The 14,954-nt window shown below is 39.0% G+C and overlaps 1 protein-coding gene across 1 annotated transcript; it reads right to left on the bottom strand.

Moving 5' to 3' along the window:
* Nucleotides 1-430: 430 nt before the first annotated feature.
* Nucleotides 431-2,243, bottom strand: LOC111602576 (probable 4-coumarate--CoA ligase 3). Its single transcript, XM_023319731.2, has 4 exons — nt 2,094-2,243; nt 1,634-2,034; nt 1,442-1,558; nt 431-1,385 (listed from the first exon to the last, which is right to left on the bottom strand). The coding sequence occupies exons 1-4, from the start codon at nt 2,241-2,243 to the stop codon at nt 431-433; spliced, it is 1,623 nt and encodes a 540-aa protein (XP_023175499.2).
* Nucleotides 2,244-14,954: the final 12,711 nt, after the last annotated feature.

The following is a 14,954-nucleotide window of genomic DNA, read 5'->3' as shown; positions in this document are numbered from 1 at the left end:
AATTTAAAATTTCGAATACTGTCAATAGTAACACTATCGATATCAATAATACAATCAATGAGTGGAGAGTAATCAATTATAGAAGCACTTATAATATATTTAATAATGTTCAGATATATTAATTTTTGTCAACTTTTAAATAGAAAACAATCTTCGTCGTGTTCTCATGTTTCCCGCAATTCATATAGTAAAAAGTTCAAATACACAGAGGACAACTGCATAATAAGTTTAGATGTAAATATTGTATTGAGATAAAAGCATTTAGTGACTTTAATATTTTTTAAAGTTATTTATTTATTATTTTATAATATGTACATATTTTATAGTTTAGAGAAAGTTAACTTAAAAAATTCGCAAAAATTCCGAAATTATTCAATTAAATCATAATTATAAGTATATAAAGGAAAAGGTTGTTATAAAATAAATGAAACTATGACTCCTGATTTTCCATGAGCGACTCAAACAGCTTCCTAGCCAAGTTTCTTACCACCTTGCCATTGTTGTTCATTGGCAAAGTATCGACGAACTGGACTCCAGCGTTCAGCTGCTTGTATTCGACAACAACGCGCTTTGCTACGTGCTCGATGATCTTCTCTTTGGAGATTTCAACTCCTGGCTTTTTGATAACCAAAGCACCAGCTGCATCGGTGTAGTTTGTATTTCTGACACCGACAATGCAAACATTTTCAACCTCTGGCAGCTCAGCAATAATTTGCTCTATTTCGTTGGGCCAGAAGTCCTTTGATTTGTATTTTAGCACGTCCTTCTTGCGATCGACCAAATAGAGATTGTTGTCATTATCAAAGTAGCCAAGATCGCCTAGATCAATCCAGCCATCCCTGAAGGTGGCGGCTGTATCCTTAGGATTGGCCACATAGCCTTGCCATGTTACGCCAATATCAATAAGTATTTGGCCGACCTCGTTGTGTCCCAATGCTTTACCCTCATCGTCTATGATCTTAATCCTAACGCCTGGTGGCAGTTTACCCACAGAGCTTGGTAGGCTCTGATCAATGTTAAGGGCTATTGTGCCAGTCTCCGTGGCTCCATACGCGAACACAATTTTGGCTTTCTTCATAAGGTCCTGGCCCTTCTGCAGTATCTTCGACGAAAGCCAACCACCGACAACAATACTCATGCGTACGCTGGCCAAGCTCTGCTCATTAGCCAATGGACTTGTGTACACCTCAAAGCCTTGCCAAGGTGCCATCACAATTATGGTTACCTTGTACTTTTCGATCATGCTAACGAATCGATCACCATTGAATGGCTCATCGAATATAACTTGACTGCTGCCATAAAAGAAGCACAACATCATCAGCATTAGGCCCGTCATCCAGTCCAATGTGGCACTAGTTAAGACCACATCCGTGCAGTTACCAATTCTGAAATGAACTGGTTTGAAATAATGCCTCACATTGCAAACGATTTGTGGACTTACGCCTCCACTTTGTTGAGGTGCCTATGAGAGATGGCCACAGATTTAGGCTTTCCCGATGTACCTGACGAGCATAGAATGGCTGCCACCTGATTTCCGTCAGTGGCTAAGGGTACGGGTCTAAGAAAGAGAAGGAGGTAAAGATAAAGGGAGAATTTCTATGCTGTGACCTTCTGTATTGATTGTCTAACTCACTGGATGAAACGTTCCATTGGATGTGGTTTCAGCAGATCCTCAATATATGGTACGCCTTCAACGCGTCCTGTTAGTGTTACATACTTGGGATTCCACTCCTTAGTTATTTCCTTCATGATCTCATAGTCTTTGCCATCGCAGAACATGATTTTTGGCTTTGTTGTCTCGTATAATTCCCTAATGACATCTGGCTCCTTCATGTAAGTGTAGGCAACAGCATGGAACGGAGTCGTGTTAAAGAAGCAGCCCACAACAAGGGAGCTTGTGTAGGTGCTAGCATTGCCAATTATGCCGATGACATCCTTATGGGTAAGTCCCTCACTTTTCAGGTAGAGTGCCAGGCGTGTGGCCCAGCTGTGCACGTCTCCAAAGGTCACAACACGTCCGTCAATATGCGAAGTCTATTTAAGAATATTTGCATTAGCTCCGTTTGCTAATGATTTGTTGAATTTGTGCTTACTTGAACGACATTTGTTGGATAGTTCTTGACTGAATGGTATATTCTTTCTCCCACCGAGCAGTCCTTATCGAACAGCTTACGCAGGGTCAATCCACTCCACACTTTGGTCTTCTCATCAAAAAAAGTTGGAAATAATGCTTTAGCTGCCATATTGTCTGTGCAAAAGTTATGGAACTACTGTCTGTCTGCTTGCTGGAACCTTTAAGCTTATATAGCACATTGAGCTGATATACTCAAATAATAATCTTACGATGATACTGATTATCGTTTGAATATGAATGGCTTACTGGAGCAAAGTTTCAATTAGAATAGAGATATTGGCTAGCTCATGTTTGGTCGCACGCCTTCAATAGTTTCAGTCTTATCTTAAATTTCTCTTTTAATTTCCTTAAAAAGTATTCATTATTATCCGTCATGGAGTGACACTCGAGGTATTATTTAATGGTGTCTTTAGATTATACTTCAATACCCTTACAGTGGGCTTAGTATATCAGGCATGTGTTGTGTAACCGAAATGTATATATATATTTGTAATGGAAATATGACTATATAGGAATACCCATTGTAAGGGTATGTAAGTATTATCTAATTGTCTAAATACGCTCTTGAATAATGTCCACTGACAGTCGAGACATAACAGATTGCTATTTTTTTTTTCATTGGGTATTATAGTCAATAGTCTAGTTTAGATAATACTTACATGTATTCCTTTACAGTGGGTATTCTATTATAGTCACGCAATGTACTACATAAAAAAAAAATATATATATATATATTATATATATATATTAATATTTTTTTTTAATCATAATTGTGAATATAGCATCAATTCTCATTCAATGCCCTCGTTGATCTTTCAAAGACTTTAATTGAAATGTAAAGAGGTTTATATTCTATAATCAAAAGTTGATTTAGTTTATTTAAGATCGATACATATCGATATTCAGAAGTGATTGAGTGTCCGAGCTATAATTGTTTTGTGAGCTCTTACATAGAAAAGATTCAAGTTTCTGAATATTCTGAAAGTATTTCCAATTTAAGAAATGGTAATAAAGTAAGAAAAAATTAATATCGATCATCTGTTCTACTTAGTTTTAATTAACATGTGAAAGCCGAATTGATTGACGATTAGAATAACAAAGGTACCTGTTTTAACCAGTTCGATCAGTTTATTTTACAGACCCCGTACTGTCAGTTGTTCGAAAGTGCGGTTCGAAAGTGAAAAGGGATAAATATGCAAAAAATATGAACAGAAAACAAACAATTACCATCATCCGGGCAACAGGACAACAGCTTTTCGAACTTCTTTCGTTCCATCGTCTGTTTCAGACCCAACAACTTCACGCTCGACCGGCAGCTTCATCCTCATCTTTTGCAGCTGCCAAAACAGTCAAGTGTTTCGCTTGCCGTTATTGCCAACCCCCCAAAGGCCGGGCATCTAATCGAATTTGATGGCTTCACACTGATAGGAGCAGCTGCTGCTGTTGCTCCAGCTTCTGCTGCACCTTCCCTACCTCAGCCCACGAATCCGGCCACGGGTTTTATTGCCTTTTATATTATTGTATTAGCCGTGTGGCATATGCTTTAAATATTGCCTGTCCCTTCGCCGATCCATTGTTCGGCTCTTTGTTGCGCTGCCTCTGCTTATTTGCAGCAGATTTCAGCGCCGATTTTTATGTTCAGCGTTTATTATGCTTTGCTTTTTCGCGCCTCTTTTTAACCCCTTGTTTTATGCGACGTTCGCTGGTGCTGCGTGTGTCGACCGGAAATGCCTCATTTTTAGAAGTGTTTTGCATTTTGTTGCCGCTCGACTCTTTTTTCGCTCGCTTTTTTTTTGCCTGCTGCTTTTTTTCTCTTCTGTTTTCTACAATTGTAAACGCGCTTTTCGCTTTTCCGTGTATGTGTGTGTGTGTTTATGTGTTGTAGTTGTTGTTTTTGGTGTTTTGGGCTTTTGGTTTCTATTTTGCTCTGCTTTCGGTTATTTGTGAGATATATGCAAATGTGTTGGCAGTTATTTGTGTTGAGGATTTGTTTTAGCTCCGCTCATGTTATGCATATGTATTTGTGTTTTAGTTTAGTTTTGTCAGCCTGACATGGCATATGGATATGGATGTGGATGCGGATGGGGATAGGGATATGGATATGGTTTTGGGTTCGTTATTATTTTTAGGGCTAGCTTTTCTTTGATTTATGCTGCCAAATATTTTCACTGCAAATTCCGTGACATTTACGTTCAAATTCGTTTTTCTTTTTTCTTTTTAAATATTTGAAAAGAAAACCATTTTCATTTTTGCTCTATATATTTTAAAAAGTATCAGACGTAAAAAAGTATCAACTGAATACTTTTAAGGTATTACTATAGCTTACGCTGATAACGCTCAGAATGCGCTCGACTGCAAACAGTTTTGCCTAATAGTTCTTAGTGGCTTATCAAGCTCAGTTAACGACACTTGGATTAGTACAGTGATTGCATTATTCGGGAAATAACGCTTGTGAGTCGCGCACTTTCCGAATAATATTGGCCCATAGTATACTTAACTATATTTTTTAATTAAATCGTGTAGGCAATTTGGAAAATTTATTGTGCACGGCTGTAACTGAAATGATTGAATATCAATTCATAAAAAAATCGAAAAACTTAAATTAAAAAGTGTTTAGTTTTTTTCCATTAAAGACAAACACTTTGATATAGGAATTTGCCTAATTTTATAAATATCATTGCATATATAACTAATGAAAATTCATATACATACTAATGTTGGCAATATCCATATTCCTTATATAATATTGACGCATTTGTTGATACTGATAAAAAATACATAATTGACTGAAAACGTTTCTTATTGGGATTTCTAAAATTTCAATTAAGTCTATCCCAATTTTGGCGGCGATTAAATGTCTGCTATCAGTTATAGCGGAACTGTATTTGTCAAAAAAAAGTATTGAACTTATTTAGACTTATCAGCAATACTTCCGGCTTCTCCAGCTCAAACATAAACAATAGATAAACTGTGAGGTAAGGGAAAACCTAGAGTTGAACCTTTGCAATTGACGCGTGCGGTGCTCAGTTAGATTCTTTGCGTGTGCAAATAAATATTATAAAAATTGAAGGAAGAAAGCAGAAAATAATTACAATTGCATACCAGCAAGATCGACAATTTCAACTACTTCAACTAGCATATAGCTTGATATCATATATAAGCAGGTGAGTGCATAACCCAACTGATTAAGCTTTAAGTAAATGGATCCATTTTTATGTTTTTTTACTGTAAAGCACAGTTCATAAATTTTTTGTATACCATTAAAATATCCTTAGTTCTTAAAGCTAGAAAAATAAAAATCACAGTGTGAACTTATTGAAACTGCTTTTTAAAGAGCAGTTCGAACGTTGGCATCATAAATAAAAGAAATGAAATCATTTCAAGCAATTTGTCTACAGTTTTGTGTCACACTTTCTGCGTCATTTCTCACATGCCATAAAAATGCTACACACACACCCAAATACACACAGAGTCAGTCGCACACCCGCCGTACTCATAGTTCGGCTGAGGACACACCACAAGGCACAAGGCTGGGCACCAGCTCCAGATCTGCACCCACTTCCAATCCAGAAATAAGTTGGCCGCCCAGCAAGGTGTCACGCTGATAAATGGCGTTGCCTTACTTACGCCAACTTCTCTATCGGCATGGCTACCTGTTCGCCTCCTTCCACTTTATGATTTTTCCATGCCCTCTGCCATTTTGCGTTTATTTTTTACAAAACTTTTTTCGTGTGCCAATTTCAAGAAAGATTTCCTTTAAGTGTAATAAAATGCAGTGTCGCTGTCATAAATCTATTCCGCTCGATTGTCGACGACGACGACGACGCCGACGACTGCGACGCAGCGCCACAAAATTGAAATGCATTGACATTGAATAATGAATTCTAAAGGAGTATAAAAGTGGTCCAGACAGCCAAACTTTCACAAAGCGTGTCAATACTTAGCATTGGCATTTTATTATATGCAAAGTTGTGTCGCAACGCTAATGCGGAAATTAAATATTTTCAAAAACTCAAACGAAAATGGGAAAAAAGCACAACAACAATGGAAAGCTTCGAAACAATTTCCAAACATTTTTGTTGACAGCAGACACGAACACACACAAATTGTGCCCCTGTTTTGAAGATGAATGTATGAAGATGTTTCCGCAAACCTTTTCGCCAAGTTAAATGAGAAGCAAGCTTAAGAATTCTGAATTTTACTCAGAAGTCAAAATTAGTAAAGTATTGATTCGCTCAATTCAGGTGACATAAGTGATACTTAAACACTTTTCATCATGGCGAAATCGTGTCGCATACAAATTGAGGAACATCTGCGTTCTACTCTGTCTGTATAGTTTTGGCGTTAGCAAAAACGTTACTGCGAGCTGGCTTAAAAATTCTAATAACACAAATATTTGCAGATGAAAGAGGTACTAAAAGGCATTTGGCCGCACACTCCACTTGTCAAATGTGGAGTGAGCACGAGATACATGAACCGACTTGTGGGCAGAGTGGGGCGAGCTAGGGAGACGACCTCCATCGACCCCCGATCTTGCCCCTATGGCTGGCAGTCACAATCTACCGCCCCGGATGGCAGTCACTGTCACTCCATCATTTTGGCTCCGGCGTTGGCATACTTTTTGACAACACCAGGACAACAACAAGCCACAGACAAACTAACAAAAACGAGTCACACACACACAGTCAGAGAGAGAGAGAGAGAGAAAGAGAAAAAATTTGTAATTTTCGTAGCATGTTTGCTGCGTTTTGCACTTTTACTGCACATTTTTCATTTGCTGCGCAAAACTTTTTGACATGTTGCAGAGCAAATTGAATAAGTCCGTAAAAAAAAACATTGCAAAACAATAGAACAAATGTTGCCCGCATGTTGCATGGTGCGTGCAACTGTGTGTGTGTGTGTGTGTGTGGTTGTATTTGTTGACGTGCGTGTGAGTGACCCTTAGTCGGAATAATCAAATTTGCATTGTTACCATGGCCCTGGCTACTGTTAATCGCTTTCTGATGAACTTTTCAGTCTCGCCCATATTCCAAATCATCTCTTCGAATATTGTTACCCCAAGATATGAGTGCACCACAGCTGAAACGCTTCTGGCCAACAGCCAGAACAATACAGAGCCCACAAGTAAGTAGGCTTATGGTCTTGAAGTATAAACGCTCTGCAAGTTGGTCTGAAGCCGCCCGCATTGTGTGAAGCGAACACAGCCATGCAAATTGCCCGATTGCTGCTAACAAAAGTTACTGCAAAATTCTAACAGCAAAACTTCTGATTTCGATTTAACTTAATCTGCAGCTCTTTCAAATTAATTTAAATACTTGTTTTAGTTAAATATCTATAACTACCAGTTATACCCCGATCCTATTGAAAATGGGAAATAATTTTTTTGGTGAATTTTTGAAATTTGCACTCTATAAAAAAGCTTTTCATTAGAGGTCAGTGAGATTCTTTGTTAAAAAATGAGCAGCTGTGCTTAACCTATGCCTTCATTCCTTCACTAATTTCTATGAACTATGCCAAACTAGTTTTTACTGCTTCCAACTCTCTGCCATAGTTAGCTGATGATAAAAACTGATATTTGCCCTCAAATGGTGCCAGCTGAAGGCAAGAAGTTATCATTAAATCTGTATACTAGAAGAGAGCAAAGTCTTAGCATACGTTGATAAATATTATGCTATATCCCCCGTCTATAGTTAAGCTGCTTCGTTTGTATGAAATGTTTACACCATCTCCGCTTTGAGGTTTCATATGCCGAATGAAATTGAATTTAGAAGACCTCACGTTCAATTCATGGCTAAAAAGTGTAGGGAATAAAGGCGAGGTAAGTGCTTTTCATTCAGCAAAGCAATACATATCACAGCCACTCACACACCCCCGCACACACACATACAAATTGGATGGGAGACCAATGTGCAATTTCAGTTTTGGGACTGGCCGCCGTTCACTTTGTCTTGGCGTTTCGACATGATTTTTCTTCATTTTCTGAAATCAATCAAATGCAGGCTGCTGGCACGTTGTACTTGGAGCTCGGCTGGTATATGTGTGTGTTGGCTGTTGACCAGTTACAGCCAAGCCCAGTGCCCAGTGCCCAGTGCCCACTGTGCACAACGTGCAGGCGCCTGGCCTGTCAACACAGACGCCCAAACCAAAGAACGCCCTGGCTGACGTCCTGACTGCCTGGCTGGGTGCTTGTTGGACATTCATCAAGCCATTTCATCTATTGACTGATTGATAATATTTTTGATAAATGATTGGCGGCGACGTTTTCGTCCTGTGCCTGGGCACACGGCCTTGTCTGCCTTCCGGGCGGGTTATTTACGGCGTGCAAAAGAGCCAAGCAAAGGATTTATAGGTGCGCTGCCGATAGCTGAGCTGCTGCAATATGCAAATTGATGGATCCTCGATAGGTCATGTACATATGGCCGATATGTGGAAAGAGGGCCAATGCTAAGCTTATGGCTTAAGCTTGTTAGTTGATTGAGCTGTCCGTTGCGAATACATTGAAAGGCCAATCGGGAACTATTTTCAGCACTTGCGCCTCATCATTTTTCATAAGGTGGAGCTGCGGGAGCCGTAGCCATGTGCATAACGAGTTGAACTAATAAAAATTAATTGAAACATCAACATTAACACCACACTCCAAGCGATTAGAATCAGTTCCAGGCAGGCGCACACATTAAGGTGTTGTATTGTTGCTGGCACGCGCCAATGTTTACACGGCTCATGGCACAAACGACAGGCCGAGGCACACAGCCCGGCACGAGGTGGGTGCTGGGCATATGCGAACCAAGAATCACAACAATCAGCCAAGGTAGCCCAACAGACAAGCAACACCACAACATCGGGTAACAGCCAACACCAACAGCAACAGCAACAGCAACAACTACAACTTAGGGACACGGCCACATAAAACGCCCACATTGGACGCGCAGATTCGGACGGACGCGCTTATACAATAAGCCACACATTGCAGAGACAACGGTCGACGGACAGCAGACGGGGCAAGACTGAATACAACGTACGTGGCCAACGGACGGACACTGCAGGTTCGCGCTAAAAGGTAGCTAAAACCTTTCGTGCAGAACTTGACGGTTTTGCCTGCTTCACATTTAAGTATCATCGGGCATGGTAACTATCTGAAGAAGGTAGCTGAACGTGTTGTGTATATCTATTTGAACTGAAGTACAATAATGAATGTGACATAAATCTAAATATACAAATATTAGATATAATTTAAAGAAAGCGAAAAAAAATCATCAAAAAATCAGCATAATTTAAAACATTTTAGATAAAAGCAATTATTAAAAATTGAAAAAAAAAATATAAGAAAAATAATTCTTGAAAATTTAAAATAATTTGAAAGATTAAAAAAGTAAAAATATATTTGAAACAAATTCTTTTAATTCATTTTAAATTTAAATATCATAAGATATGTTCCCTTTCGAAAGAGCATTAGGGCGTCGTCAAAGTGAATTTGATTTCCCTTTGATGTTGTGATTCTTGTTGTTGCGTTTGTGCTGTGGCGCTTCCACCTGAACTGAGTTAAGCACCGCGTGACTTATTTGATTGTTAAACAACATAATCTGTTGTTGCCTCTGAGCCGGCGTGCCCGCTGTCGTTGCCAATTGATTTTGGTCAAGTGTGGCAAATAAGTGGGTAAACACGAGCAGGCCAAGTGCCCATGCGAGCAGGTGGCAAGCGGCAAGCAGCAACTGCAGAGACAATTCGAAAGATTGAAAGTGCAGAAGGACGGAACGGTAAGCGGCTAGCGATGAGCGGCAAACGGCCAACACCCATAAGCCAAAAGCAATTCAAGCAATTTGCAATAAGGCGACTGGCGACTGCCGACTTCAATTGCCAACTGGTTGCCTGCCTTTGACAGGCGATTCTTTAACAGAAAAAAGTTTGCAGCTTTCTTTGTCTTTGCCTTTGGGCCTGTCTCTGTTCAAGGTGTCTGTCCCGCTCTAGCACACGTGTAATGAAAGTGCAGCGTAGCGGAAAATCGCGCCAAAGACAGTGCAAAAAAGTTTACGCTGCTGTACGTACGTACGTATGTATGTGTGTGTGTGCATGTGTAAGTGGAAATTGAAAAGTAACGGACTGAAGTGGAAAACGGCTCTCACTAAAAAGAAAAAAATTTGAGAGTAAAATGAAAGAATATTGCGAAAAAGGTATGAAAATTTCGTTCAAAATTCATGCATGAATACAGCGACCGAAGTCAGCAAGCGTTGCAGACGGAAGCGGATTGCCGACTCACTGGGAGCAAGCTGGCTGTGTATGTGTAATTTGGGTGGGTTTTGGGGTTTGGCTTTCGTATAAAAGTAGCGGCTGCTCGGCAAGTGGGCTTGGGGTCTGCTGTCGTGCGCACTTTCTGGCAGTCAATATTGCCGGGTGGACAAAGCCACTTTAGGTGTTATTGTGTCAATGTCTCGTAGCTAACGCAAAACCCCCTGAAGTGCCTGACCAAACTGCCAGAGTGGATTTTTTTCTCTAATACCCTGGACGGAAAGAAAAATATAAAGTGCATTTTGTGTGAATTAAGCGCATTTTGACTGATCAACCAACGTTGAGCTGACATATCTAATGCTGTCAGAATTTCTATAACCAATTTGAAACTTTACAAACTAAATATAGTCAAATGCTTCAAGCACTTATGAAATAAATTCAATTAAAAATTTTGTGATGCATAAAAAATGTGACAAGTTACGAAAACTAAAAATTTATTTGGAAATTCATTAATTGAAACTCTTTGTGTGTGACTTGAACTCGATATTTAACTGAGATTAATAAAAGAAGTTCTATTTAAATTAAAAGTTAAAGCTAGTTCAACATTTTAATCTCCGCTTCTCTGCGTTTCCAATTGGAATGTCAAATTTGACTCGTGTCTTATAGTTGAACACATATACAATTTGGAGATATTTGTATAAAAGGTTGCTTCATTAAACTTTGCAAATGCAAAATCCAGCCAAGATTGGCTTGCCTTCAAAAGATGCTAAGAACCAGCATAATAAGTTGCTTTCAAAAGGGAAGAAGTTTTGTCAAGCTGTAAGCCGAATCACTCATGATTCTTGCAGCTGCGATTGATATTTCGGTTTTTTAATTTACTTCATAAGAAAAGTAATTTTGAATTTCTTACATACACAATTTGTATCTTTTTGATAAGGGATTACACTTTAGAAGCTTGTGAATGAAATTTCATTTGATTGACATACAGGATATCTGGCAATCTGTTACTCGGATCCAATGTCGAGTATTTGCTTTCTTTTTAGCGCTATTGCTGCTGCAACAGTACCAAACAGAAATTGGTAGTTCATATTTTACAGCAATTTCCATTTGGCCATATTGCCAGGCTTCAGTTCACTCAGCTGCTGCAGCTCCCTCAGCTCCCGCAGGTCCCCCAACACTCTCGCCTCCCTGCTTTCTGCACTTTCTTTGCGTGCTGCTGCGTTTCAGCATGCAATTGAAATGCATTTTTATTTGCACAGTCTGACCCTGATGCCAATGCTGGCACTGACTTTGGATTTGGCTTTAGCTTTGGCTTTTTGCATGGATATTCGCATATGGTTTGAGTGTAGTTTTTAATTTGCCGATGCAGCTGAACAACAAACAAATCAAAGTTAATTTCAATAATCAGAACTTTTGTCGCATGTCGTCCCCCAACCACAACTCTCGATTCGTTCTGCTTCCTGCTAGCCATAAAAGAAAAGGAAAAACTGGAACAGAACAGAGAAACGCTTGTTAATGCTTCACGCTGGCCTCTGCCGTTGGCCAGCTGGAATAGACAGTGCGCTACAGTAGAATATAAGTAAATAGACTTTGTTGCCAAATGCAAAATTGAAATTGAAATTGAATTGTCCATTTAAAAAAGTAGAATATAAGTTAAATTTGATGGATTTATTAGTTCTGGTTGATAATGTATTTGCGCCCAATCCAATAACCAATATGCTTCACTTTGTGTCGTTGAGCGACCATAGCTGTGGCCACATGCCCCATTATGGCCACACTCTGCTGGCCTTGCCTCCTGCTTGCAACTTCCTCTAAGCAAATTAAGGCACAGCCCATGTCCAGTGCTCCCCGTTCTGGCAATTGCCTTAAACTATAATCAAGCGCCCAACTGGCTAAAAATAAAAGTGGCTAGTCAAGTCAGACACTGGCACAGGCACGGGCATAGGCATTGGCCACAGTCAGAGTTCTAGTAACTAGTTCTTCTGGAGTAAATCAGTTGCAGGCCGCATTGGCGCAGCGAACCGGATGCTGGTAATAATATTTAGATTTTTAGCCCTTGATGCAAAACTTTATGCTTGTTTAGATAACATTATCGCGTTGGCCGTGGCCCCGGGTTGGCCAAGGCGACTTTGTAGCCAACTCGGTTTGCCAGCTGAGAGACGAGTGGTGAAAAAGTTTTGCTAGCACGCATAAACTTGGCTAATTTACGATTGCACTGTGGGCATTGGACGGGCCTTATAATTAGGGAAATTAATTTGTGTGCTTTAAGGAGGCAACAATAACAGCAAAAGCAACAGCCACAGCAACAGCAACAGCAATAGCAACAATAACAACGTGGGGCAACTGCAGCTGTACGAAGTTTTTAATTTTCATGATGCAGATAATGCCCATTAAAATACGAAGCTAACGGTGACCAACACCTGCGGCAGATCCTGGCCGGCTGCAGTTCCTGAGTTGCGGCTCAGTCCAGCCGTGAACTAAGTGCATTAAAACCGGCAAAAGGAAAATGCACAACGACGGCGACGGCGTCGGCAATGGAAAAAAATTATGATTATTATTTTTTATTATGCAACTGAAAGAAAAGTCGTCCTTTGGGCCAGTCGTTCTGTGTCCGCATCCTCGTGCCCGTTCTCCTTCTCGTCCACGTCCACGTCCAGTTGTTGTTGGCCACGCCAGGATGCGCCGGCCTTTTGAACTTGCCGGAGTCAATGCACGTTGTAAAAGCGGCGCGGAGTTGTTTCTGCCGACATCGCCGCCGGCGGTAGCCATTATGCATTATTATTATCCTGGCACGCCCCTCCGCCGCCCCTGCCGACACAATGCAGGCAATGCGCTGTGCATTTATATATTTTTTCCTGGTCGGCGCTCATGCTGAAAATTATTACTCGAAATCAATTTCGTACAATTGAAGCACTTAATTTTTACCAATTCATTAATTGATTTCACTGCCGTTGCCGCTTTTGGTGTTCACTTCGCGCTGACAGGCAAAATTATTAAGCAAAAAAATATATACATATATATAAATAAAGTAAGAACTTTACGGAGTGAAATGTTCCCTAGCAGACCCTATTGCAATTCTCTGTACGAGTAAATGTATTATTTATTGTACATTTTAAACAATTTTTATTTATTCATTTTTTTTTACAAAATACACCTATTAAATTATTACATTATCATCATTAATTCACAGTAACAATTTTTAATTTGTTCATAGGATCTACATACCCTAAAATGCTCTACAAAGCTTGCAATGCATTACGAGTCAGTGAAAATAAAGTTTATATTGTAGTAGATGTATGTACGCCCGTAATAAAGTCCATTCAGTGCAGAGTTGCCATTTAAGCCGCTTTTATTCCTTTTGCTGACGTGTTTTAATGAGCAGCGATCGTTAGGGACTTTGGCAGGGGGCGGAACCGCATGGGTCGCCGAACGCCACTTGACCAATTTGCGAATTCCTGGAGAGCTTTGAGGATGGCAAAGAAATAAATGAAATAACTTTCAGCAGTCACCGAATGAACTGAAATAATTATTTTCCTGCCAAATAAACATAAACAAACCAATTTAGCGCAACTTTAATTAATGTCCAGTTGTGTATTTTAAATGATTTGTTTGTTTTGTGTAGAGCTGATATATAAATAAATAAATTAAATACAATATGCTCCACATGACAACAAAAAATGCTCTTGTGGAAATTAGGCTTTGAAATATTGAAATAGAATAAAATTGATAAATTTAATTACGTTTTTTAAAATCTAAAATGAAGGAAAATAAATATAAATTTTAATAAAAATATTTATAAAACCACTTTTAAAATGTTTTATCATTAGAGATCTTAGTAAAGTCTCATTATCATTCTCAATTTTTCATATAAACTAAGTTAGTTTTGAGTGTCATTATTTACTTTAAAGAGTAAAAAATACATTTAACAGGGGTGTAAAATAACATTTTTAAAGCATTCTTTTCTTTTTTCTTTTCATACCCAGCATACATTCAATAAGTAATGTAATGCAAGCTAATCATATGCACTGTAAACACAATTAAGCTAAACACATTACGTATATGCTTGAATAGCAATATTAATCATACGCCTCATATAACTGAACCATCTGCACTTGCTGCAGATGTGAAAACATTCTCAAATAATTAATTTTCAGGTATTCTTAAATTTCGAATGACAGTAACAGCATTTCTATTGGCCCAGTATTCACAAGCACACTCGATATGCATAATTTTTCAGTTATTCAAGGCTCGAGATGTGCATGCCACAATCCGCAACTCGATTGCGACATGACCGCAACAAACAATTGCGGGATATTTATTTAAGTTTGGTAAAAATCCGCAGTGCTTGCTTTATTTAATTTTATTAAATATTCAATGGGGCTTAAACATTGCGCTGGCGGCTATAAGTATCCATAATATACGAAACGCAATTGCAATAATAATAATAATAATAATTAATGAGTGTGTTTACATTAAATTTGATTATATATACTAACATTAAATACCAGCTCACTGCAGCGCCACTGAACTTGAAAATGAAGAAGCACTCAGCGTTAATAAATATTCATAGAAATATTTTTGGTTGTTTCGTTGACAT

This window comes from Drosophila hydei, unplaced genomic scaffold, assembly GCF_003285905.1.
Source record: "Drosophila hydei strain 15085-1641.00,03,60 unplaced genomic scaffold, DhydRS2 tig00000060-arrow-pilon, whole genome shotgun sequence".
Taxonomy (NCBI): Eukaryota; Metazoa; Arthropoda; class Insecta; order Diptera; family Drosophilidae; genus Drosophila; species Drosophila hydei.
This window is presented reverse-complemented; position numbering and strand designations above follow the sequence as displayed.